General features: G+C 48.2%; 5 protein-coding genes and 1 non-coding gene across 12 annotated transcripts; 2 read left to right on the top strand and 4 right to left on the bottom strand.

The window, feature by feature from the left end:
• Positions 1-7,104: 7,104 nt before the first annotated feature.
• On the bottom strand, positions 7,105-12,962 carry vash2 (vasohibin 2). 2 transcript variants are annotated; one of them, XM_049757616.2, is made up of 9 exons: positions 12,767-12,962; positions 11,511-11,904; positions 10,787-10,875; positions 10,616-10,672; positions 10,426-10,500; positions 8,865-9,102; positions 8,659-8,802; positions 8,232-8,356; positions 7,105-7,910 (listed from the first exon to the last, which is right to left on the bottom strand). In XM_049757616.2, the coding sequence occupies exons 2-9, from the start codon at positions 11,814-11,816 to the stop codon at positions 7,841-7,843; spliced, it is 1,104 nt and encodes a 367-aa protein (XP_049613573.1). In that variant the 5' UTR covers positions 11,817-11,904; positions 12,767-12,962; the 3' UTR covers positions 7,105-7,840. The 2 variants fall into 2 exon arrangements, with proteins under 2 accessions (XP_049613573.1, XP_049613574.1); XM_049757617.2 differs by lacking the exon at positions 12,767-12,962 and adding an exon at positions 12,290-12,478.
• trnat-ugu (transfer RNA threonine (anticodon UGU)) lies at positions 9,694-9,766 on the top strand. The gene has a single exon. It is a non-coding gene; the product is annotated as a tRNA-Thr (tRNA).
• Positions 12,963-13,299: 337 nt separating the features above from the next.
• Positions 13,300-16,676, top strand: LOC125990427 (cytochrome P450 2K1). 2 transcript variants are annotated; one of them, XM_049757602.2, is made up of 9 exons: positions 13,323-13,822; positions 14,347-14,509; positions 14,575-14,724; positions 14,788-14,948; positions 15,019-15,201; positions 15,268-15,406; positions 15,641-15,825; positions 15,907-16,048; positions 16,234-16,676. In XM_049757602.2, the coding sequence occupies exons 1-9, from the start codon at positions 13,616-13,618 to the stop codon at positions 16,428-16,430; spliced, it is 1,527 nt and encodes a 508-aa protein (XP_049613559.1). In that variant the 5' UTR covers positions 13,323-13,615; the 3' UTR covers positions 16,431-16,676. The 2 variants fall into 2 exon arrangements, with proteins under 2 accessions (XP_049613558.1, XP_049613559.1); XM_049757601.2 differs by having other exon boundaries at positions 13,300-13,822; positions 14,575-14,948.
• LOC125990439 (uncharacterized) lies at positions 16,466-19,735 on the bottom strand. 3 transcript variants are annotated; one of them, XM_068649149.1, is made up of 8 exons: positions 19,639-19,735; positions 18,500-18,723; positions 17,859-18,152; positions 17,354-17,797; positions 17,268-17,281; positions 17,118-17,180; positions 16,882-16,971; positions 16,466-16,805 (listed from the first exon to the last, which is right to left on the bottom strand). In XM_068649149.1, exons 2-8 carry the CDS (start codon positions 18,579-18,581, stop codon positions 16,746-16,748), a joined length of 1,047 nt encoding a protein of 348 aa, XP_068505250.1. In that variant the 5' UTR covers positions 18,582-18,723; positions 19,639-19,735; the 3' UTR covers positions 16,466-16,745. The 3 variants fall into 3 exon arrangements, with proteins under 3 accessions (XP_068505250.1, XP_068505249.1, XP_049613603.1); XM_068649148.1 differs by having other exon boundaries at positions 17,118-17,183; positions 19,639-19,733; XM_049757646.2 differs by having other exon boundaries at positions 17,118-17,183; positions 18,500-18,670; positions 19,639-19,731.
• On the bottom strand, positions 18,863-22,164 carry LOC137839756 (uncharacterized). Of its 2 annotated transcripts, none has more exons than XM_068649153.1 (5): positions 22,068-22,164; positions 21,019-21,242; positions 20,331-20,624; positions 19,805-20,269; positions 18,863-19,735 (listed from the first exon to the last, which is right to left on the bottom strand). In XM_068649153.1, the coding sequence occupies exons 2-4, from the start codon at positions 21,098-21,100 to the stop codon at positions 19,842-19,844; spliced, it is 804 nt and encodes a 267-aa protein (XP_068505254.1). In that variant the 5' UTR covers positions 21,101-21,242; positions 22,068-22,164; the 3' UTR covers positions 18,863-19,735; positions 19,805-19,841. The 2 variants fall into 2 exon arrangements, with proteins under 2 accessions (XP_068505254.1, XP_068505253.1); XM_068649152.1 differs by having other exon boundaries at positions 19,822-20,269.
• LOC137839755 (uncharacterized) lies at positions 21,382-23,515 on the bottom strand. 2 transcript variants are annotated; one of them, XM_068649151.1, is made up of 4 exons: positions 23,338-23,515; positions 22,762-23,055; positions 22,236-22,700; positions 21,382-22,164 (listed from the first exon to the last, which is right to left on the bottom strand). In XM_068649151.1, the coding sequence occupies exons 1-3, from the start codon at positions 23,417-23,419 to the stop codon at positions 22,273-22,275; spliced, it is 804 nt and encodes a 267-aa protein (XP_068505252.1). In that variant the 5' UTR covers positions 23,420-23,515; the 3' UTR covers positions 21,382-22,164; positions 22,236-22,272. The 2 variants fall into 2 exon arrangements, with proteins under 2 accessions (XP_068505252.1, XP_068505251.1); XM_068649150.1 differs by having other exon boundaries at positions 22,253-22,700.
• Positions 23,516-23,609: the final 94 nt, after the last annotated feature.

The following is a 23,609-nucleotide window of genomic DNA, read 5'->3' as shown; positions in this document are numbered from 1 at the left end:
AGAGTTAGGGTTAGGGTTAGGGTTAGAGCTAGAGCTAGAGCTAGGGTTAGAGCTAGAGCTAGGGTTAGAGCTAGGGTTAGGGTTAGGGTTAGAGCTAGAGCTAGAGCTAGAGCTAGAGTTAGGGTTAGGGTTAGGGTTAGGGTTAGGGTTAAAGCTAGAGCTAGAGCTAGGGTTAGGGTTAGGGTTAGGGTTAGGGTTAGGGTTAGAGCTAGAGCTAGAGCTAGAGGGTTAGGGTTAGGGTTAGGGTTAGGGTTAGGGTTAGGGTTAGGGTTAGGGTTAGAGTTAGGGTTAGGGTTAGAGCTAGAGCTAGGGTTAGGGTTAGGGTTAGAGCTAGAGCTAGGGTTAGAGCTAGAGTTAGGGTTAGGGTTAGGCTAACCCTAGCTAGAGCTAGGGTTAGGGTTAGAGTTAGAGTTAGAGCTAGAGCTAGGGTTAGGGTTAGGGTTAGGGTTAGAGCTAGAGCTAGGGTTAGAGCTAGAGCTAGAGTTAGGGTTAGGGTTAGAGCTAGAGTTAGGGTTAGGGTTAGAGCTAGAGCTAGGGTTAGAGCTAGAGCTAGAGTTAGGGTTAGGGTTAGAGCTAGAGCTAGGGTTAGAGCTAGAACTAGGGTTAGAGCTAGGGTTAGGGTTAGAGCTAGAGCTAGAGTTGGGGTTAGGGTTAGGGTTAGGGTTAGAGCTAGAGCTAGAGCTAGAGCTAGGGTTAGGGTTAGGGTTAGGGTTAGAGCTAGAGCTAGAGTTAGGGTTAGGGTTAGGGTTAGGGTTAGAGCTAGAGCTAGAGCTAGAGCTAGAGTTAGGGTTAGGGTTAGGGTTAGAGCTAGAGTTAGGGTTAGAGCTAGAGCTAGGGTTAGAGCTAGAGTTAGGGTTAGGGTTAGGGTTAGAGCTAGAGCTAGAGCTAGGGTTAGAGCTAGAGCTAGGGTTAGAGCTAGGGTTAGGGTTAGGGTTAGAGCTAGAGCTAGAGCTAGAGTTAGGGTTAGGGTTAGGGTTAGGGTTAGGGTTAAAGCTAGAGCTAGGGTTAGGGTTAGGGTTAGGGTTAGGGTTAGAGCTAGAGCTAGAGCTAGAGCTAGAGTTAGGGTTAGGGTTAGGGTTAGGGTTAGAGCTAGAGCTAGAGCTAGAGCTAGAGCTAGAGCTAGAGCTAGGGTTAGGGTTAGGGTTAGAGCTAGAGCTAGGGTTAGAGCTAGAGCTAGAGTTAGGGTTAGGGTTAGGGTTAGAGCTAGAGTTAGGGTTAGGGTTAGGGTTAGGGTTAGGGTTAGAGCTAGAGCTAGGGTTAGGGTTAGGGTTAGGGTTAGAGCTAGAGCTAGGGTTAGAGCTAGAGTTAGGGTTAGGGTTAGGCTAACCCTAGCTAGAGCTAGGGTTAGGGTTAGAGCTAGAGCTAGAGCTAGAGCTAGGGTTAGGGTTAGGGTTAGGGTTAGGGTTAGGGTTAGAGCTAGAGCTAGAGTTAGGGTTAGGGTTAGGGTTAGAGCTAGAGCTAGAGCTAGAGCTAGAGTTAGGGTTAGGGTTAGGGTTAGAGCTAGAGTTAGGGTTAGGGTTAGAGCTAGAGCTAGGGTTAGAGCTAGAGCTAGAGTTAGGGTTAGGGTTAGAGCTAGAGCTAGAGCTAGGGTTAGAGCTAGAGCTAGGGTTAGAGCTAGGGTTAGGGTTAGGGTTAGAGCTAGAGCTAGAGTTAGGGTTAGGGTTAGGGTTAGGGTTAGAGCTAGAGCTAGGGTTGGGGCTAGAGTTAGGGTTAGGGTTAGGGTTAGGCTAACCCTAGCTCTAGAGCTAGGGTTGGAGCTAGAGTTAGGGTTAGGGTTAGAGCTAGAGCTATGGTTAGAGCTAGAGCTAGAATTAGGGTTAGGCTAACCCTAGCTAGAGCTAGGGTTAGGGTTAGAGCTAGAGTTAGAGCTAGAGCTAGGGTTAGAGCTAGGGTTAGGGTTAGGGTTAGGGTTAGGGTTAGGGTTAGGGTTAGAGCTAGAGCTAGAGTTAGGGTTAGGGTTAGGGTTAGAGCTAGAGCTAGAGCTAGAGCTAGGGTTAGCCTAACCCTAACTCTAGCTCTAACCCTAGCTCTAGCTCTAACCCTAACCCTAACCCTAACTCTAACCCTAACCCTAACCCTAGCTCTAGCTCTAACCCTAACCCTAACCCTAACCCTAACTCTAGCTCTAGCTCTAACCCTAACCCTAACCCTAGCTCTAACCCTAGCTCTAGCTCTAACCCTAACCCTAACCCTAACTCTAGCACTAGCTCTAACCCTAGCTCTAGCTCTAACCCTAACCCTAGCTCTAGCTCTAGCTCTAGCTGTAACCCTAACCCTAGCTCCAGCTCTAACCCTAGCTCTAGCTCTAGCTCTAACCCTAACCCTAACCCTAACTCTAGCTCTAACCCTAACCCTAACCCTAACCCTAACCCTAGCTCTAGCTCTAACCCTAACCCTAACCCTAACTCTAGCTCTAGCTCTAACCCTAACGCTAACCCTAGCTCTAACCCTAGCTCTAGCTCTAACCCTAGCTCTAGCTCTAACCCTAACCCTAACCCTAACCCTAACTCTAGCTCTAACCCTAGCTCTAGCTCTAACCCTAACCCTAACCCTAACCCTAACTCTAGCTCTAACCCCAACCCTAACCCTAACTCTAGCTCTAGCTCTAGCTCTAGCTCTAGCCCTAACCCTAACCCTAACCCTAACTCTAGCTCTAGCTCTAACCCTAACCCTAACCCTAACCCTAACCCTAACCCTAGCTCTAGCTCTAACCCTAACCCTAACCCTAACCCTAACTCTAGCTCTAGCTCTAACCCTAACCCTAACCCTAGCTCTAACCCTAACCCTAGCTCTAGCTCTAACCCTAACCCTAACCCTAACTCTAGCACTAGCTCTAACCCTAGCTCTAGCTCTAACCCTAACCCTAACCCTAGCTCTAGCTGTAACCCTAACCCTAGCTCCAGCTCTAACCCTAGCTCTAGCTCTAGCTCTAACCCTAACCCTAACTCTAACCCTAACCCTAACCCTAGCTCTAGCTCTAACCCTAACCCTAACCCTAACCCTAACTCTAGCTCTAGCTCTAACCCTAACGCTAACCCTAGCTCTAACCCTAGCTCTAGCTCTAACCCTAGCTCTAGCTCTAACCCTAACCCTAACCCTAACCCTAACCCTAACTCTAGCACTAGCTCTAACCCTAGCTCTAGCTCTAACCCTAGCTCTAGCTCTAGCTGTAACCCTAACCCTAGCTCCAGCTCTAACCCTAGCTCTAGCTCTAGCTCTAACCCTAACCCTAACCCTAACTCTAGCTCTAACCCCAACCCTAACCCTAACTCTAGCTCTAGCTCTAGCTCTAGCTCTAGCCCTAACCCTAACCCTAACCCTAACCCTAACTCTAGCTCTAGCTCTAACCCTAACCCTAACCCTAACCCTAACTCTAGCTCTAGCTCTAACCCTAACCCTAACCCTAACCCTAACTCTAGCTCTAGCTCTAACCCTAACCCTAACCCTAGCTCTAACCCTAGCTCTAGCTCTAACCCTAGCTCTAGCTCTAACCCTAACCCTAACTCTAGCACTAGCTCTAACCCTAGCTCTAGCTCTAACCCTAACCCTAACCCTAACCCTAGCTCTAGCTCTAGCTGTAACCCTAACCCTAGCTCCAGCTCTAACCCTAGCTCTAGCTCTAACCCTAACCCTAACCCTAACCCTAACTCTAGCTCTAGCTCTAGCCCTAACCCTAACCCTAGCTCTAGCTCTAACCCTAACCCTAACCCTAACCCTAGCTCTAGCTCTAACCCTAACGCTAACCCTAGCTCTAACCCTAGCTCTAGCTCTAACCCTAGCTCTAGCTCTAACCCTAACCCTAACCCTAACTCTAGCTCTAGCTCTAACCCTAGCTCTAGCTCTAACCCTAACCCTAACTCTAGCTCTAACCCTAACCCTAACTCTAGCTATAGCTCTAGCTCTAACCCTAGCTCTAGCTCTAACCCTAACCCTAACCCTAAACCTAACCCTAACCCTAGCTCTAACCCTAACCCTAACCCTAGCTCTAGCTCTAACCCTAACCCTAACCCTAGCTCTAACCCTAGCTCTAGCTCTAACTCTAACTCTAACCCTAACCCTAGCTCTAGCTAGGGTTAGCCTAACCCTAACCCTAGCTCTAACCCTAACTCTTGCTCTAGCTCTAACCCTAACCCTAGCTCTAACCCTAGCTCTAGCTCTAACTCTAGCTCTAACCCTAACCCTAGCTCTAGCTAGGGTTAGCCTAACCCTAACCCTAACTCTAGCTCTAACCCTAGCTCTAGCTCTAACCCTAACCCTAGCTCTAGCTGTAACCCTAACCCTAGCTCCAGCTCTAACCCTAGCTCTAGAGCTAGAGCTAGGGTTAGCCTAACCCTAACCCTAACACTAACTCTAGCTCTAACCCTAGCTCTAGCTCTAACCCTAACTCTAGCTCTACTAGCTCTAACCCTAACCCTAACCCTAACCCTAACCCTAACTCTAGCTCTAGCTCTAACCCTAGCTCTAGCTCTAACCCTAACCCTAGCTCTAGCTCTAGCTCTAACCCTAACCCTAACTCTAGCTCTAGCTCTAACCCTAACCCTAGCTCTAACCCTAGCTCTAGCTCTAACTCTAGCTCTAACCCTAACCCTAGCTCTAGCTAGGGTTAGCCTAACCCTAACCCTAACCCTAACTCTAGCTCTAACCCTAACTCTAGCTCTAACCCTAGCTCTAGCTCTAACCCTAACCCTAACCCTAGCTCTAGCTCTAACCCTAGCTCTAGCTCTAGCTCTAACCCTAACCCTAGCTCTAACCCTAGCTCTAGCTCTAACTCTAGCTCTAACCCTAACCCTAGCTCTAGCTAGGGTTAGCCTAACCCTAACCCTAACCCTAACTCTAGCTCTAATCCTAGCTCTAGCTCTAACCCTAACCCTAGCTCTAGCTCTAACCCTAGCTCTAGCTCTAACCCTAGCTCTAGCTCTAGCTCTAACCCTAACCCTAACCCTAACCCTAGCTCTAGCTGTAACCCTAACCCTAGCTCTAGCTCTAACCCTAGCGCTAGAGCTAGGGTTAGCCTAACCCTAACCCTAACACAAACTCTAGCTCTAACCCTAGCTCTAGCTCTAACCCTAACCCTAACCCTAACACTAGCTCTAGCTCTAACCCTAGCTCTAGCTCTAACCCTAACCCTAACCCTAACTCTAGCTCTAGCTCTAACCCTAACCCTAACTCTAGCTCTAGCTCTAACCCTAGCTCTAGCTCTAGCTCTAACCCTAACTCTAACCCTAGCTCTAGCTCTAACCCTAACCCTAACTCTAGCTCTAGCTCTAACCCTAGCTCTAGCTCTAACCCTAGCTCTAGCTCTAGCTCTAACCCTAACCCTAACCCTAGCTCTAGCTGTAACCCTAACCCTAGCTCTAGCTCTAACCCTAGCGCTAGAGCTAGGGTTAGCCTAACCCTAACCCTAACACAAACTCTAGCTCTAACCCTAGCTCTAGCTCTAACCCTAACCCTAACCCTAACACTAGCTCTAGCTCTAGCTCTAACCCTAGCTCTAGCTCTAACCCTAACCCTAACCCTAACTCTAGCTCTAGCTCTAACCCTAACCCTAACTCTAGCTCTAGCTCTAGCTCTAACCCTAGCTCTAGCTCTAGCTCTAACCCTAACTCTAACCCTAGCTCTAGCTCTAACCCTAACCCTAACTCTAGCTCTAGCTCTAACCCTAGCTCTAGCTCTAACCCTAACCCTAGCTCTAGCTCTAGCTCTAACCCTAGCTCTAACCCTAACCCTAGCTCTAGCTCTAACCCTAACCCTAACTCTAGCTCTAACCCTAGCTCCAGCTCTAACCCTAGCTCTAACTCTAGCTCTGGCTCTAACCCTAGCTCTAACCCTAGCTCTAGCTCTAACCCTAGCTCTAACTCTGACCCTAACCCTAGCTCTAGCCCTAGCCCTAACCCTAACTCTAGCTCTAACCCTAGCTTTAGCTCTAACCCTAGCTCTAGTTCTAGCTCTAACCCTAGCTCTAACCCTAGCTCTATCCCTAACCCTAACTCTAGCTCTAGCTCTAACCCTAGCTCTAGCTCTAACCTTAACCCTAGCTCTAGCCCTAGCTATAACCCTAGCTCTAGCTCTAACCCTAACTCTAGCTCTAACCCTAGCTCTAGCTCTAACCCTAACCCTAACTCTAGCTCTGACCCTAACCCTAGCTCTAGCTCTAGCTCTAACCCTACCTCTAGCTCTAACCCTAACCATAACTCTAGCTCTAACCCTAACCCTAGCTCTAGTTCTAGCTCTAACCCTAGCCCTAGCTCTAACCCTAGCTCTAGTTCTAACCTTAGCTCTAGCTCTAACCCTATTCCTTGCTCTTACCGTCACCCTAGCTCTAGGCCTAACCCTAACGCTAGCTCTAACCCGAGCTCTTAGGAAGTCTACGGTTATATGGGCCAGCACACGAGCAACCGTGTTGCAAATTTTCCATAACAAAATTTTTTGGCCCATTGAGATTCGAACTCGGGTTGCTTGGGTGAGAGCCCAGAGCACTAACCACTACCATACCGAAGCCTCGCTTATCCGGCATGGAACAAGTATGGTTTTATGGAGCAGCTCACAAGCGAATAGATCACTGAAGACTCCACAGCAGATGTCATCACAACACATGGTGTACACGAACAACTAGCAAAGTACAATTTAAAATGACACATTCGAAGTACCCAAAGTTAAATTTACAAAAGAAAACCCATAACAAATAAAACTTACACAAGAAGAGCCCTCACGTGGCACTTGACAGCTGTCTTATATCTTTTTTTTTTTCCCTCACCTTTTTTGCTCCACGGATTACGCTTCTCTTTGGGTCAGCTTAATGTCATAAGTTACAGTCCCAATGATCGTGAGCAGCAGGGGGGGGGCCCCATTTCAACCCCTTACACTGAGTGCCAAGCAGGGAAGAAATGGGTACCGTTGTTATGATGGTCACCGGTATGACCCGGCCGGGGGTTTGAACCCCCAACCTCCCAATCTCAGGGCGGACACTCTCCTCTTAGGCCACTGAGCTGGTAAACACTAGCTATTGTATAGCTAACCCTACCTGTGAACCTTTCATGCTTCATGATTTGGGATAATACAAACGAATCTTTATGCACGATGTAACAATGGTCAGCTAGACTCCCAAAGAATAACAAAACTATTTTATTGATCACAGGAGACATGCGTTGTCGTGGTAACAGTCAGATGACATCACAACAGTTCAACTTCCAACAGAGGGTATGGGAATGGGGTGGTGGTTGCTGTGATTACAAAAGCAAACGTGCTTGGAGGGGGGGGGGTCACATCATCCACATGGATTTTTGGGGTTCAACTTGAAAGACATTGAAACATCTTTAGCTGAATGCATGGACTTTAAATACAAAACTTCCTTTGTTGCATTACACTCAAATGTCAATTACAATCCAAAACAAAACATTCAAGATAAAAGATAAAAAAGTTGACATTACAAATGTAAAATCAAAGCCGCGTCACCGCGTTTGTGCTCATCCCGCAAAACGGACGTGTGTGCATAGATCGCCGCGGAAAAGTTTCGAGAGAACATCCACATTTTTCAAATCCGGCGCTGGGTCGTAAAATTGCTTCATCCGGCATGTTTTCCATTTGCATCTGTTTCCTCTGCTTTGAGCTTCGCGAGGTTCGACTCAGTGCCGGCGATGCTACATCATCCAAATGACAAGAACGAAGAAAACTGGATTGATTTCAGAAATTCAATTTAAAAATACAGCTTTTTTTTTCTCTTTGCTTTGCACTTAGTGTGAAATTTGCACTGGTTGCCAGGTGATTGCGGTGAGTTGTCTTGGAGTGGGCGGAGTCAAGGACGATTGACTACAGTAGCGATTGTCGCCGAAGGATCCGGAAGTCAGATTCGGATCTGGTAACCGTCACTCAGTGTGCTCAGTTCGGAAGATTTCATCTCCACGCACGCCGGCCTGGACGAGACACAACGCAAAACCTTTAACATATCGCCATCACACGTTTCCATGGCGACATCACATTGTCAGTTTCTTCCTATCACATCGCTGTAAGGATGAGCTAGTCCGCTGTTTCTATACTTTTGAGTTCTCGAATTACTGCTGCTGTCACGTGACCTTGGACACACACACACACACATGCGAGGTGAAAGTTGCGGCGGTGCCACGTTGCAGCTAACTCGCAGCTGTCAGCTCATGTTTCGTCTCTGCCGCACAGCTGACATTCACGTACGCGCACGCACGCACCGGGCACCCGTCTCATTTTTGCGGCCCACTTACGACTTGTCTCTGCGTCGCGGCAGTCGTCGCTGCGGGCTGCTGCCTTGCCGGTGGCGGCGCGGCGACAGAGACTTGCCGCGGCTTCGCTCCTTGATGGGGGACTGAGCGCTCGACGACTTCAAGATCTGAAATTCACACGGTAGAAGATTGAGCAGGAATGTTGCAACACTACGTGCACACTTAAACCCTGAGGAATATTCATCCCCCCCAAAAAATGTCATTCTTGGGGATTTAGCGGAGATCACAGCAAAGCTTCACACAGCTGACACTGCCATCTAAATGCTTGCTAAGCGCGTGTGTGTGTGTGTGTGTGTGTGTGAGACAGCAGTGTCAAATAACAGTCTGTCAAATAGTCAGCAGTTATGTAGGTCAGTCATTTCTCAGTGTACACACACACACACACGTGTTTTTGTTTGTGTGTGCGGACCTTCATCCTCATGTTCCGCCCGTGTTTCTCCAGCTCGCGCTTCATCTCCGGCGCGGCCATCTTGGTGGCGTTGAGCACCAGGTACTTCCACTCAATGGCCTGGCACACGTGAGGGTCGTGAGGCACGTAGAGGCCGATCTTCACCTGAATCGTCAACGTGTCGGTCAGAATTTGCAAACGCGTCGGGGTTGCGTGCCGACAAATACCTTGATGAGGCTGTGCTGGTATCGCTTGTAGGAGCTCTCAAAGTCGGCCACCAGCTCGCCGAGCGTGCGGTGGCTGAGCGGCTTGTCCATGAGGTCCGAGCGCCGGCTCATGCCCAGCGAGCCGTAGCGTCCGTTGCAGTAGACGCCCAGAACCACGTGGTGGAAGCAGTGGCCCGAGAAGTGCGTTTTGAAGCTGATGGGGAAGCGCTCCAGCGATGTCAGGCCGTTGGTCAGGTAGCTGTGCGTCCCATGTAAGGATTTGTCTTCAAAATCACTTTTTTTTTAGGCAACAAGAGCAGTAGGAAAACTCTTAAAACTTTACAATTTTTAGGCTCTAGCTTTTATGTTTATGTTCTATTCTACTTTTTTTTGGTGGACATTTTTAAATTCTCTAGACATGCCTGTTAAACTCAATTCTCGCGTGTTTTGCGATTATCGCGGGATCACTCCGTCCGTCGCGTTTGAGTGACGTCATCTACCGACATAGGTAGTGCAAATGCAAAGCATTCGCAGCCCGAAATAATCTGTTCTGCTGCAGCCCTTCTTGCTTTTACGGTAGTAAAGAGCCTCTTAAGGTAGTAGGCAAACGCTTGCAATGCTAATTGCAAACCGTGTCGTGGCAACTGAATGGCTCCTTTGTGAAAACCTCCCCCGCCCCCTTCGGGGAGGCTCGCAGACTCGTCACAGGACAGTCACAGGGCAGAAATAGAACGCTCTTTAATGTTTCTCACATGTAAAAAGTCAAGATGTTGAGGGGACGAAAAGAGGGGCGTGCCACTCTCGTCTCGCTATTGCTCAAAAACGCACAAAAGCATACGCGGACACAACCGGCCTCATAGCTCAGTGGTTAGAGCACTGGTCTTGTAAACCAGGGGTCGCGAGTTCAATTCTCGCTGGGGCCTAATTTTTTTTTTTACGTTTAATTTAAGTTTTAAAAATTACAAATCAAACATTTTAGGGTAAATCGCTTGTTTTTTTGGGGGGTGCTTTGATTATAAGGGATCTATAGAAAAGAGGCCAGGAAGGGACATTACGTCCCATTCCAGCACAATAGAGACAACAAAGTCAATAACCTGGATAAATAAAAGGTAAAAGTAGTTTGGGTGCATTCTTCTATGTGCCAAATATGCACATAATGCAAGCCCCCCCACCCCCGAAAACAAAAATCAGAGCACTCAGTGTTGCCAAAGCAGCATTTGCATTGTTCTCATTTGTGCTAATTGCAGCTGATTACAACTCAACCTTTGGAAATTGAAAACAATAAAGCAATCCGTGCATGTGTGTTCCGGTTAAAGTGGGGGGGGGGGGGGGGGTGAACTTTGAAGTGAGCTCTTGTTGCCTGGCAACAAGGTTGGGCAAGAACAGCAGAGGATGGCGGCAGCGCAGTGTGTTCAAGTGAAATAACTTGTCGGCTCCATTTCACATGGATGTGACCGCCTAGCCTATTTTAGTGTGTGTCAGTTTGAGAGATGGCGACTCAGGGTTCAGCTGGGGGTCAAGCGTCCCATTAGGTTGAGGCGAATGCGCAGCAGGTGTTAGCGTGGAGAGAAAAAAAGGATACATTCCCAGGATGACGGCTTCCAGACATTTGATTGGCAGAGACTCTCGCACCATCTCCCGCGCTGTCTCCATTAACCTGCCAAGGCAACAACACGCTCCAGTCACAATATCAAACTTTTCTCGCTGCGTCAAAAGCACAAATTTGGACTCCATTCGGGATGAAATGTACCAATGATGGAAAACCCACTAACCCACAGAGAGGCCGCTTCTTCTTGATCTCAAAGAACTGCGTGCCCGTGTGGTTGTATCTGGCGCGAGCAGTTAAAGAAGCGAGCGTCGCTCGATTTCCTGCTGCTGCTGTGTGCAAAGCGTCGGGAGCTGCCATATTGTACCATCTGCCTCACCCTCCGAAAAAAGGATACTGCAGAGCCTTCATGAAATTCTGGACCACCACTAGCCAGTCTGGCACGGACATTGCTGGCTTGAAAGTGGGCAACGAGGGGACGTGATGCTGCCGAGGAAAAAAAAAAAAAAAGACATTAGAACATGAATTTTGCTTCCTTGTCGTTTTCGCCCGTGCAAACTCGGAGTAAACGAGGGTGGACAGCGAGTCACGCTTCCTGCCGGGCCAGCTGCACAAAATTGTCTCCCTTCCTGTTCTGTCCGCCCTCTTCCTCTCGTCTTCACCCCGCTGAGCGCGCACGGCAGGCAGGAAGCGTGATGAGCCGAAACAGCCGCAAGCACGGGTGTCCCTAATCAGGCGGCTGATGTGCGCCACGCCCATTTGAAATCCAGTTGGCGCCCGGAGATTATCCGCTGGCCAGATTGTATTGGAGGGATTATTTTCTTTGTGTGATTCAGGCCACGCAGGCAGGCAGGCAGGCAGCCAGAGAAAGAAAGAACGCCGCTGAGGGACACGACAACTAAACATTGTCACCGCTGCAAAGGTTCCAGAGCTGCAGCTCAAGGCCACTTGTTTGATATGGATCATGTGTTGAGCAGGAAAACAATGTGATGGTTCTTCTTGTCTTGGACACATGAAAATGATCAAAACTTTAAAATAAGACAATATTCAAAAGGTTGTGGATTGGACGGCGGATTTTTGTTTCCCTTGTGGTTGTTCCCTTTGTTGACGGAGCATCTCACCTTGGGCAGGTAGGCGGCGTTGCGTATGGTGTCCACCATCCCCTTGCCCTCGGGGTGCACGGCGGCCACGTGGGCCCACATCCTCTCCCAGGTGGGCTCCTCGATGGGGAAGCCGGCGCGGTTGACGTAGAAGAGCAGCCCTCCGTCCTTCTCCTCTTCCTCGCGGTTGGGGCTGCTGCCTTCGCTCGATTCCTCGCCGGCGGCCCGACGCAGAAGACAGTGGGCACTCGAGCTTTTGGAGCGGCCGTGCCGGTTTAGCTTGGCCGGGCGGGCGGCCCCCACGCTCGGGGGGTCGGGGCCGGTCATGGGGAGGACGAGGAAGAGGAGGATGACGGACGTGTCCCCCTACGGGAGCATCCCCCTGTCTTGCATGGGTGAGAGCATGCTGAGAAACCTGACAAAAGTAAACACAACAAACTCATGTTCACGTCTCACAGTACACACTTCAATACAACATTAAAACTTTAGTGGGAGTCTAAACACAGCAAAGTAGTCTAATCTTTCGGAAAGTGACTGGGAAAATACCCAAACTGTCTAAAAATAGAGAAAGGGGACGACAAGTGGTCCAACACAACAACTGTGACGATGACGTCAAAGGTCCCCCCAGAAAGCGACGTCTGGTCCCTCAACTCTGATACAAAGTTGCATCCCTCGTCCTTTTTAAGTCATTTGATAGACGGCTAGCATTCGTTACACGTGAAGTCGAATTTAAAAAGATGTACTTTAGTTGTTGTTATTGTTGTTTAGAACATTCGTTGAAACTGTTAATTCAAACTCACCGCATCGTGCGCCGGCGTCACGCAGCCGACGCTTAAAAGACGTAGCGAATGTAAAACTGCAGTAAAAGAAAAAAACGCAAAAATAAAATAACGATTTAGGTGCACTCTTGCTTAGTTTGGTGTTGTTTTGGTGCTGCGAGCCTCTGCAACTTCATCCCTTTCCTCTTAACTGTCAAGTCACGTTTATATCCAGCTAAAACCGGAAACACCGTATGAGACTTCAGAATTAAGTGACGGGAGATGACAAATACAGGCTTGGATTGTCGACGTGGAACAAGCTGCTGACGAAAAAATTAAAAGATACACCACAATCAAACACAAGGTCACAACAAAACGCCAACTTACTCAAGAAAAGAAAATATATCACGAAACTGGTTTGACTTTGAAAATCCCAACCGGACATCCTTCTTAGTTTTGACTCCCTCGCTCGTCTTTACTTCACTGCGGTTCCGATTGCCTCTCATACGGGGAAATTACCTTTTGTACGCCTTCCTGACCCTCGGTGGTTTCCCTGGCGCCTCCCTATCGACTATCTTGTTTGCAATCGCAGCATCATGTTGATTCTTTGCCAGTTTCTCACACGGTTAGACCGCCTTGGAAGAGAGAGCAAACGATGCGGCTCTCTCCTCACTGGTGGCGAGTAGCTCGGATCAGTGTACATGGATGGCCTCCCATTGGTCGAGCCAACAATGAGGGGCGGGACGAAAAGGGGCATCGCTGTCAGATATTGCTCTCTGATTGGTCAGTTCGGAGGCGTAAGGCGTAACAAGTGTTCTATCGGCAATAAAAAGGATACTGTTGCACTTTGTCAGAGCATTCACATCTAAACACACAAAAATATATTTATAAAATACGTTTTTAATAAATAAAACTAACGCAAACAGAATAAGGGAACTGATACGTGCATTAAATGTATTTTTGTTGCAGTGACGACTGATCTTTGACGGTGACGGTCCACCCGTTGCGTTACAGCACCGCCTACTGGATGTAAAGTGTATTAAAAACGCACAGTCAGTGGCTAAAGTATTCTCACTTCGAAATTACATTTAGAAGTGGTTCACGAACTTTTTACATAAGTACCTGCTGAAAAAAAATCTCAGGTGCTTTGTTCTTTGAAAAACATTGATTATTATTTGCTCATTTTCTGACGTTTCTTAGTGACCAGTTTTCATCTAGCACTGCCATAATAGCGTTTCCCCCCCAAAAAAAGAACAGTACATAACTTTATTACGGGGGCGGTCCCGCCCCGCTGTGGGTTGGACTTTGCGAGCCGTCAAGTAAACAAACACCGAGTAGGGGCCAGGAGCGTCACTCACCTTCTCAACCATGGACGTTTTGGGCTCTTTCTTGCCGCTGAGCTCCAGCTCCGTGTTGGGCTCCGCGCTGGTGCTGCTCGTCGCCTATGCGGCCTGGTCGTCGGCCTCCAGGTCTTCGGAGCCCCGGCGGGAGGAGCCTCCGGGTCCCAGGCCGCTGCCGCTGCTCGGGAACTTACTCCAGCTCGACCTGCACAAACCGCATCGGACCCTACTGGAGGTGAGCGACGACCCGACGTGCGCGTGGACGCATATACCTGCGCGCGTTACCGTTACGACTTTTGCAAATCCAGAAGTCGAATTTGGACGATTATTATTTTACAAATGAGGAGGGCGTTCGGAACCATTTTCTCATTCTCGGCAATCACTATTTCTGCAAAATTTAAAAGGATATAAAGTCGCAAATGAGTAAAGAATTTCGAGCATAGCTTTTATTTTGAAACGAAAGTTAATCCGGAAAAGGCTTTATTCGTTGATGATTATGATAATTGTGCACTTTTGGACTCGCACTCTTGCTCTGGTTGCACTTTTCTGGTGTCTGTCCAACGCCAACAGTTAAAAGTTAACAACAATCTCCAACCCCCAGAAAGTACACAGAGCTGTTATGGTTGACAAATCATTTTGATCGTATGCATCATCTGATTATTTGTACCTTTAAAAATCAACATTTATCTTCAGTCAATCTGTTGTTTCATTGTTGTTGTTTGTGCACTTTAAATTTGAAACCTACCTCCTTGGTCCAAGATGTCGAAGAAGTACGGTCCAGTGTTCACCTTTCGCATGGGCCCCAATACGGTGGTGGTTCTGGCCGGATACAAGACAGTCAAGGAGGCCCTGGTCGAGTACGCCGAAGAGTTTGGAGAACGAGAACCAATACAAACGGCTAAGGAGGTCAAACTGTCGCATGGTAAACGCGCACGTTGCAACGGTCACGTGTACAGGAATTGAACGTCATGGCGTCGCTCTCCGCAGGCGTCCTGTGGAACAACGGAGACTCGTGGAAGGAGATGCGTCGCTTCACTTTGAGCAACCTCAGAGACTTTGGGATGGGAAAGAAGGCGTGCGAGGACAAGATCGTGGAGGAATGTCAGCACCTCTTGGACGTCTTCAAGAATTTCAGAGGTGACTTGATCAGCTCCACATACGTTCCAGCGTCCAAACTGATGATGTCGGTTCTGGTGTCAGGCGAAGCGTTCGACACGCAGCAGCCGCTCACCTACGCCGTGTCCAACATCATCTGCTCGCTGGTGTTTGGCAGCAGGTTCCGCTACGACGACCCCGCCTTCACAGCCAGGGTGGCGCGCACCAGCAGAAGCATCCAGCTCTTGGGCGGTCCGTCCATGCAGGTAGACGGAAACTTCCAAACTTCATCCGATCGGAGCCGATCCGTTCAATGGTTACGTTGCTCTTCCTCAGCTGTACAACATGTTCCCGTGGCTCGGTTATTGGTTCTACTCAGGAAGCAGGGAGCTCCGCAGTCTGGCGATGGCCAACCGGAAGCAGGCCACGGAACTGATCCAGGGTCTGAAGGAGACTCTCAACCCGCAGAGCAGCCGAGGCTTGGTGGACGCCTTCCTCATCCGACAGCAGCAGCAGGAGGTTGCGACGTGACAACGCTGCTTCAGCTTGGAGACACATTTGATCTTTGATGTTGTTCTTGCACAGGACTCTGGGGACGTGGGTCACTTCCACAATACCAACCTTCTGATGACTGTCTCCAACCTGTTTAGTGCCGGCACGGAAACCACCTCCACCACGCTCAGATGGGCGCTCCTCCTCATGGCCAAGTATCCCCACGTACAAGGTAGTCATGCCATTGCAAAGATATAATTCACGCTAGCGTAATTAGCACGAGGCTAGGTGAGTCCCACTTGTGGTTCCTTGCAGTCCCCACCAAGGAGGTCCGTGATTTAGATTTTTGGCTTTTCTTGAACCACAGCAGCTTGTTTCGTTCATTTTACTTCCTGCTTTGTCATTTCCTCTTCCTTTGTGGTCATTTCAAAATAAGAGCTCTTTTTTTTTTTTTTGGACCCGGTAGAGAAGGTCCAGGATGAGCTGAGGCAGGTGATCGGGGGTCGTCAGGTACAACTGGAGGACCGCAAGAACTTGCCCTTCACCAACGCCGTCATCCATGAGACGCAGAGGCTGGGCGACATCATTCCCATGTCGATCCCGCACCGGACCAGCCGGGACGTCACCTTCCGGGGTTACTTCATCAAGAAGGTCAGTCAGTCAGCAACAATGACAATGCTCACGTTGCAAAAAAAATAAAATAAAAATGCCCCCCCCCCCCGACACCTCCAGGGCACGATCGTGTACCCCCTGCTGACGTCGGTCCTCCACGACGAGAGCGAGTGGGAGAAGCCCACTTCCTTCCATCCTCAACATTTTCTGGACAAGGACGGCAAGTTCGTCAAGCCCGACGCCTTCATGCCTTTCTCGGCAGGTGGGAAGACTTGTGCTTGTTGCTAGGCAGAAATTGAGGGCTAACATGGCTGTGGGTTCATTCGCTGGTTGGACTGTTTTTTTATTAGCCTGCTTAGCAACTTCACGATTTGTTAGCAATTTGATTATTTTGGCATTTACGTGCAAATAAAGTGACAACAGTGCCCTCTACTGGTTGCTGTGTAGGTCGCAGGGTTTGCCTCGGAGAGAGCCTGGCTCGCATGGAGCTCTTCCTCTTTTTCGTCACGCTGCTGCAGCATTTTTGCTTCCGGCCTGCTGCGGGGGTCGCGGAGGACCAGCTGGACCTGACCCCCCAGGTGGGCGGCACGCTCAGCCCCGCCCCCCACAAGCTTCGCGCCGTCCCCATTATTTCAACGACCTAATTGAACAGAATTTCTGCTCATGTAAATGATCCATCTTCACTATGACTCGAATTTAATTCTTTACTTTTACAACTTCATTTGTTCTGGAATCAAAAGTCCATAAATCCAATCACATGCGGGTTCAAAGGTCACTTGTTGTGTTATTTGCGTTAAACATTAAACATGATCTGAGTGCCGGGGATTCAGTTGCTCACATTTATCTAAAGAATAACAAACACACACTCTCAGAATAAATAATAAAATGAGTTGTTGTGTATGTGTTTGTGGTTACGGGGGACCCTCGCTTTGCTGCCATGACAACTTGTTTTTCTTTTCTTATTGAGTCGAGAGCTTGACGGACGCATAGGTCACCGGGTCATCTGCCTTTTCACGGACCTGCACCGCCACAAAAATATTTAGGGATGCAAAAACATCAAAGTATGAGGGAATGATTACGTTCGGGAGCACTGGCCTGTGTTTTGGCGACTTCGTCCTCCTTGGTCTTCTTCTTTTTGACGCTAACAGTAGCGTAGGTCACGCTGTTCTCTTCTGGCGACCCATCCTTTTAAAATGAAAACTAACTCAGTGCTTTTTTTAAGAATGCAACCCAACCGTGGATTTAACTTTACGGGTGAGGAAGTGTCAGGTGACGACGACAAACCAAGGCAGTGATGTTGTGGTCAAAATAATTATAAAAAAAAGTCTCACTTTGTGCTTGGTGTCCTCCATCTTGTGGTTGTAACTGACGTTGGCGTACATGGCGTTGTCTTCCTGCTGGGCAACCACAAAATGTCCCCGTTTCAGCTGGCTGGGTGGTTTTCAGTAAGTCAAAAGGAGTTGAAAAAATTAAAAACTTACAAGTTTGGGCAAATCTGTAGAGAAAAAATAAAAGGGAACATTAGCAACGATGAGTCATCAGAAGGCATGACACGCGACGTTGGTACCGTGGTCCGCGTCCCTTCTTGACTTTCTTCTGACGAGGATGACGACCACAAAGAGGACGAGCAACATCAAGGCGGCGACGGCTGCCCCGATGATGATGAAGGTGTCCCTGGGACCTCCTGCGTCCACCTCCGTGGTGTCCCTGGGACCTCCTACGCCCACCTCTGTGAACACGGCCGTGTACTGGACCTGGACCTGGACGTCGTTACTTTTCACGTATTGGCACGTGTAGTTGCTCTCACGGCCGACAGCAAGCGCCTTGAGAAAGGAGACGCAGTGATTCGACTGAGTGCGAAGCGGCGGAAGCGTCTCATCTCGCTCGTTCATCCAACGGAGACCTCCTTTCTGGCATTTACAGTTGTTTGCTGGCCAGCAGGCCAGAGAACACTCCAGAACCACGTGACCGTCTTTCATCGGATCAAAGTCCTGAGGAGACGACGGCTTCACTGCAAGGAAGAAGGTGACAAGTGAGACAAGGTGATGACGATATCGGATCAGGCGACTCACCTGTCATCACCGTCAGCAAAGAATTGAAATCGTACTGTCTGCCTTGTCGGCATGTAAAGTAACCGGCGTCCTCCGCCGTCACCCGCTTAATGAGCAGTGAGCAGTCGTCCTTCAGGCTGAGGCGTTGACTTCTGGGCGAGCTACTCAGCACTCGGCCGTCTTCCACTTCAGCACTTGTTGAGCTTTGGTCCCGACTGTACACCCACCTTAAGCCAGCGCACGACTTCTGCTCGCAAGGCAGGGTGACCTCGTCTCCGGCCTTGGCGAAGAAGTCTATGACATCGTCGCTCGCCACTGCAAGACACCACACAATGGGAAACAACAAGATACGTTACATTAGCCTCACTGTTTGCACGCCCCTAGCTCACTCGCTATGGATTGTGGCGTTCCCCAGGGCTCTATTTTAGATCTACCACTTTTTAGTTTGAACATGCTGTCACGCAGTGGCATCATCCGTAAACCCCCATTATTTTTTGGGGGGGATGGTAGACAGTTCCATTCGGACGTTATGCATAGCAAACGGCTCATTGTTGTTTCCGTCATGTTGCATGAGCTGAGCGTCAAAAGTGTGAAAGTGGAGCTTCCTGTTCGCAAACGCCCGTAACACTATTTCTGTAGAGATGAATTGAAAAGTCCCTCACCTTCAAATTGGAGTAGAAAAATGAGAAATAAATCCCGAATGATCATCTTCAGGGAGCTAGTTGAGCTTTGGGTCCATGTCATTCTTTTGCCTTTGTGGTGACTTGTTCAAAACCGGGGCTGGTCCATCCCTCCACACACGCACACAGATTTGTGTTGCTTCCGCATTCATCCTTTTATAGGAAACTTATTTCACAAGTGAGCTGGCTGAGCAGTGGCGACAGTTCTTCAATTTTGTTCATCGCAGCACGATCATGTCATGCCAAAAGAGGAAGTGAAAAAAGAAGAAAAAAAGAAAAAAGTTTTTTTTGCAACCCATATTTGAACTTTTTGTCAGATTGCAATAGACATGAAGACATTGAGCATGACGTCATCTCCACTTTAATGCTAGCGCCACCACGAGGACTCATTTGGAATAAGCAGTTGACAGGCAACAAAATAAAATTGACCTTGTGCTTAATAAATGTCAGGAGGTTTTTTTTTTTTTTGCTGTGTGCTGCTATTTTTAACATGTCAATTTTAAACATGTAACCTAAATAAACCCAATAAGCAAAGTGTCACATGACCATAAATCGCGTTTGTATACTTTTTACTCACTTAATCCCGAAATATTCTTCTAATAGCAAAATAAATAAAGGAGTCACAAAAGTAAAATGAATATGCTCCATAGAATTCTGCAAAAAAGCCTGCATATTAATGTGCAAAAGCATGAGAACGTTGATATTTCTAATAGAAAAATTAACTATTCGTCAACAAATAAGTTTGAATTCATCATAAAAGGTAAAAAAGGAAACTGCATTAAAAAAGCTGCAGAAAAGGTCATCATGCTGTACTCTGAGTGACCACAAGATGGCACGCTACATTTGTCTCGCACACACACACACACACACACACACACACACACACACACACACACACACACACACACACACACACACACACACACACACACGCACTGAGCAAAGTATAAAACGTTGTGCGTGGCTTTTGTGCACTTTGACTGTGTGTATGAAAAGTCTTGCCCGTCCGACATTCAAAAACAACCGAAGGACGTGATGCATTCATGAAAAGTCAGGAAAAGACAGTGCTAGCGCAACCGCTCATTAACAGTCCATCAGGCGTCCCCCACAAAAAGAATTACCAGGTTGCCTTTTGCGTGTTGGATGTCCTGGCTACAAGGACGTTTCTCTGGCAAAGTTGAAAAAAGGTCCCACCTTGAACTTTTCCTCTGCAGGAAGCTGAAAAACACAAACACATTCTAGAAAAGTGACTTTTGAATATAAGGCAAAATAAATAAAAAAAATCACCATCCAAGTCATTGTACTTTTTGGTCCGAAAGCTGTTTTAGCTGGAAACAGCGTCCCTTCTTGACTTTCTTCGGACGAGGATGACGACCACAATGAGGACGAGCAACATCAAGACGATGACGACCGCCCTGATGATGATGAAGAGGAGCGTGTTGCGGTCCGCCGGACCTCCTGCGTCCACCTTCGTGAACACGGCCGTGTACTGGACCTGGACCTTGACGTCGTCTCTGAACACGTATTGGCACGTGTACTTGCTCTCACGGCCGACAGCAAGCGCCTCGAGAAAGGTGGCGCAGTGATTCGACGCATTGCGAAGCGGCGAAAGCGTCTCGTTTCGCTCGTTCATCCAACGGAGACCTCCTTTCCGGCATCTACAGTCGTTTGCTGGCCAGCAGGCCAGAAAACACTCCAGAACCACGTGACCATCTTTCATCAGATCAGAGTCCTGAGGAGACGACGGCTTCACTGCAAGGAAGAAGGCGACAAGTGAGACAAGGTGATGACGATATCGGATCAGGCGACTCACCTGTCATCACCGTCAGCACAAAGTTGTAATGGTGATGTCCGTCTTGTTGGCATGTAAAGTAACCGGCGTCCTCCGCCGTCACCCGCTTAATGAGCAGCGAGCAGTCGTCCTTCAGGCTGAGGCGTTGACTTCTGGGCGAGCTGCTCAGCACTTGGCCGTCATTCACTTCAGCTCTTGATAAGCTTTGGTCCTGACTGTACATCCATCTTAAGCCAGCGCACGACGCCCGCTCGCAAGGCAGGGTGACCTCGTGTCCGGCCTTGGCGAAGAAGTCTGTGATCCGGCAGCTAGCCACTGCAACACACCACACAAGGGGAAACAACAAGATACGTTACAGCAGCCTCATTGTTTGCACGCCCCTAGCTCACTCGCTATGGATTGTGGCGTTCCCCAGGGCTCTATTTTAGATCCACCACTTTTTAGTTTGAACATGCTGTCACGCGGTGACATCATCAGTAAACCCCCATTTTCTTTCTCTCATACGCAAAAATGACCAGATTTGGAGTTTTTTAAAAACTTTTTGGGGTGGATGGTAGACAGTTCCACTCGGATAATATGCATAGCAAACGGCTCATTGTTGTTTCCGTCATGTTGCATGAGCTGAGCATCAAAAGTGTGAAAGTGGAGCTTCTTGTTAGCAAACACCCGTAACTCCATTTCTGTAGAGATGAATTGAAAAGTCACTCACCTTCAAATTGGAGTAGAAAAATGAGAAATAAATCCCGAATGATCATCTTCAGGGAGCTAGTTGAGCTTTTGGTCCCTGTCATTCTTTTGCCTTTGTGGTGACTTGTTCAAAACCGGGGCTGGTCCATCCCTCCACACACGCACACAGATGTGTGTTGCTTCCGCATTCATCCTTTTATAGGAAATTTATTTCACAAGTGAGCTGGCTGAGCAGTGGCGACAGTTCTTCAATTTTGTTTATCGCAGCACGATCATGTCATGCCAAAAGAGGAAGTGAAAAAAGAAGAAAAAAAGAAAAAAGTTTTTTTTGCAACCCATATTTGAAATTTTTGTCAGATTTCATTAGACATGAAGACATTGACCATGACGTCATCTCCACTTTAATGCTAGCGCCACCACGAGGACTCATTTGGAATAAGCAGTCGATAGGCAAAGAATAAAATTGAGCTTGTGCATAATAAATGTCAGGTTTTTTTTGCTGTGCTGCTATTTTTTCTCAATTTTAAACATGTAACCTAAATAAACCCAATAAGCAAAGTGTCACATGACCATAAATCACGTTTGTATACTTTTTACTCACTTAATCCCGAAATATTCTTCTAATAGCAAAATAAATAAAGGAGTCACAAAAGTAAAATGAATATGCTCCATAGAATTATGCAAAAAAGCCTGCATATTAATGTGCAAAAGCATGAGAACGTTGATATTTCTAATAGAAAAATTAACTATTCGTCAACAAATAAATTTGAATTCATCATAAAAGGTAAAAAAGGAAACTGCATTAAAAAAGCTGCAGAAAAGGTGATCATGCTGTACTCTGAGTGACCACAAGATGGCACGCTACACTTGTCTCACGCAAACACACTGAGCAAAGTATAAAAAGTTGTGCGTCGCTTTTGTGCACTTTGACTGTGTGTATGAAAAGTCTTGCCCGTCCGACATTCAAAAACAACCGAAGGATGTGATGCATTCATGTAAAGTCAGGAAAAGACAGTGCTGGCGCAACCGCTCAATAACCGTCCATCAGGCGTCCCCCAAAAAAAGAATTACCAGGTTGCCTTTTGCGTGTTGGATGTCCTGGCTACAAGGGCGTTTCTCAGGCAAAGTTGAAAAAAGGTCCCACCTTGAACTTTTCCTCTGCAGGAAGCTGAAAAACACAAACACACATTCTAGAAAAGTGACTTTTCAATGTAAGGCAAAATAAATTAAAAAAATCACCATCCAAGTCATTGTACTTTTTGGTCCGAAAGCTGTTTTAGCTGGAAACAGCGTCCCTTCTTGACTTTCTTCGGACGAGGATGACGACCACAATGAGGACGAGCAACATCAAGACGATGACGACCGCCCTGATGATGATGAAGAGGAGCGTGTTGCGGTCCGCCGGACCTCCTGCGTCCACCTTCGTGAACACGGCCGTGTACTGGACCTGGACCTGGACGTAGTCTCTGAGCACGTATTGGCACGTGTAGTTGCTCTCACGGCCGACAGCAAGCGCCTTGAGAAAGGAGACGCAGTGATTCGACTCAGTGCGAAGCGGCGAAAGCGTCTCGTCTCGCTCGTTCATCCAACGGAGACCTCCTTCCCGGCATCTACAGTTGTTTGTTGGATAGCAGGCCAGAGAACACTCCAGAACCACGTGACCGTCTTTCATCGGATCAAAGCCCTGAGGAGACGACGGCTTCACTGCAAGGAAGAAGGCGACAAGTGAGACAAGGTGATGACGATATCGGATCAGGTGACTCACCTGTCATCACCGTCAGCACAATGATGGAACCGTACTGTTCGCCTTGTTGGCATCTAAAGTGACCGGCGTCCTCCGCCGTCACCCGCTTAATGAGCAGCGAGCAGTCGTCCTTCAGGCTGAGGCGCTGACTTCTGGGCGAGCTACTCAGCACTTGGCCGTCTTTCACTTCAGATCTTGTTGAGCTTTGGTCCGGACTGTACGCCCAATTTAAGCCAGCGCACGACGTCCGCTCGCAACGCAGGGTGACCTCGTCTCCAGCCTTGGCGAAGAAGCCTGTGACCTGGCAGCTAGCCACTGCAAGACACCACACAAGCTCACTCGCTATGGATTGTGGCGTTCCCCAGGGCTCCATTTTTAGTTTGAACATGCTGTCACGAGGTGGCATCATCAGTAAACCCCCATTATTTTTGGGGGGGGATGGTAGACAGTTCCCCTCGGACATTATGCATAGCAAACGGGTGATTGTTGTTTCCGTCATGTTGCATGAGCTGAGCGTCAAAAATGTGAAAGTGGAGCTTCCTGTTCGCAAACGCCCGTAACACCATTTCTGTAGAGATGAATTGAAAAGTCACTCACCTTCAAATTGGAGTAGAAAAATGAGAAATAAATCCCGAATGATCATCTTCAGGGAGCAAGTTGAGCTTTTGGTCCATGTCATTCTTTTGCCTTTGTGGTGACTTGTTCAAAACCGGGGCGGTCCATCCCTCCACACACGCACACACATTTGCATCAGTCAGGTTGCTTCCGCATTCATCCTTTTATAGGAAACTTATTTCACAAGTGAGCTGGCTGAGCAGTGGCGACAGTTCTTCAATTTTGTTTATCGCAGCACGATCATGTCATGCCAA

Source organism: Syngnathus scovelli, chromosome 20, assembly GCF_024217435.2.
Source record: "Syngnathus scovelli strain Florida chromosome 20, RoL_Ssco_1.2, whole genome shotgun sequence".
NCBI lineage: Eukaryota > Metazoa > Chordata > Actinopteri > Syngnathiformes > Syngnathidae > Syngnathus > Syngnathus scovelli.
Note: the sequence above shows the minus strand (reverse complement) of the source record. Positions and strands in the feature narration are given on the sequence as shown.

Excerpts from the sequence above, each read along its gene's own strand:
- LOC125990439 (XM_068649148.1), bottom strand. The coding sequence starts at position 18,581 with ATGACATGGACCCAAAGCTCAACTAGCTCCCTGAAGATGATCATTCGG. Across the intron at positions 17,798-17,858 it reads TTTGCTGACGGTGATGACAG|TGAAGCCGTCGTCTCCTCAG; the intron begins GTGAGTCGCCTG and ends TCTTCCTTGCAG. Across the intron at positions 16,972-17,117 it reads TGGAGGACACCAAGCACAAA|GATGGGTCGCCAGAAGAGAA; the intron begins GTGAGACTTTTT and ends TCATTTTAAAAG.
- LOC125990427 (XM_049757601.2), top strand. The coding sequence starts at position 13,616 with ATGGACGTTTTGGGCTCTTTCTTGCCGCTGAGCTCCAGCTCCGTGTTG. Across the intron at positions 14,949-15,018 it reads TGGGCGGTCCGTCCATGCAG|CTGTACAACATGTTCCCGTG; the intron begins GTAGACGGAAAC and ends GCTCTTCCTCAG. Across the intron at positions 16,049-16,233 it reads CTTCATGCCTTTCTCGGCAG|GTCGCAGGGTTTGCCTCGGA; the intron begins GTGGGAAGACTT and ends GTTGCTGTGTAG.
- LOC137839756 (XM_068649153.1), bottom strand. The coding sequence starts at position 21,100 with ATGACAGGGACCAAAAGCTCAACTAGCTCCCTGAAGATGATCATTCGG. Across the intron at positions 20,625-21,018 it reads TTTTCTACTCCAATTTGAAG|TGGCTAGCTGCCGGATCACA; the intron begins GTGAGTGACTTT and ends GGTGTGTTGCAG. Across the intron at positions 20,270-20,330 it reads TGTGCTGACGGTGATGACAG|TGAAGCCGTCGTCTCCTCAG; the intron begins GTGAGTCGCCTG and ends TCTTCCTTGCAG.
- LOC137839755 (XM_068649151.1), bottom strand. The coding sequence starts at position 23,419 with ATGACATGGACCAAAAGCTCAACTTGCTCCCTGAAGATGATCATTCGG. Across the intron at positions 23,056-23,337 it reads TTTTCTACTCCAATTTGAAG|TGGCTAGCTGCCAGGTCACA; the intron begins GTGAGTGACTTT and ends GGTGTCTTGCAG. Across the intron at positions 22,701-22,761 it reads TGTGCTGACGGTGATGACAG|TGAAGCCGTCGTCTCCTCAG; the intron begins GTGAGTCACCTG and ends TCTTCCTTGCAG.
- vash2 (XM_049757616.2), bottom strand. The coding sequence starts at position 11,816 with ATGACCGGCCCCGACCCCCCGAGCGTGGGGGCCGCCCGCCCGGCCAAG. Across the intron at positions 10,501-10,615 it reads AAGAAGCGGCCTCTCTGTGG|GTTAATGGAGACAGCGCGGG; the intron begins GTTAGTGGGTTT and ends TTGCCTTGGCAG. Across the intron at positions 8,803-8,864 it reads ACCAGCACAGCCTCATCAAG|GTGAAGATCGGCCTCTACGT; the intron begins GTATTTGTCGGC and ends TTGACGATTCAG.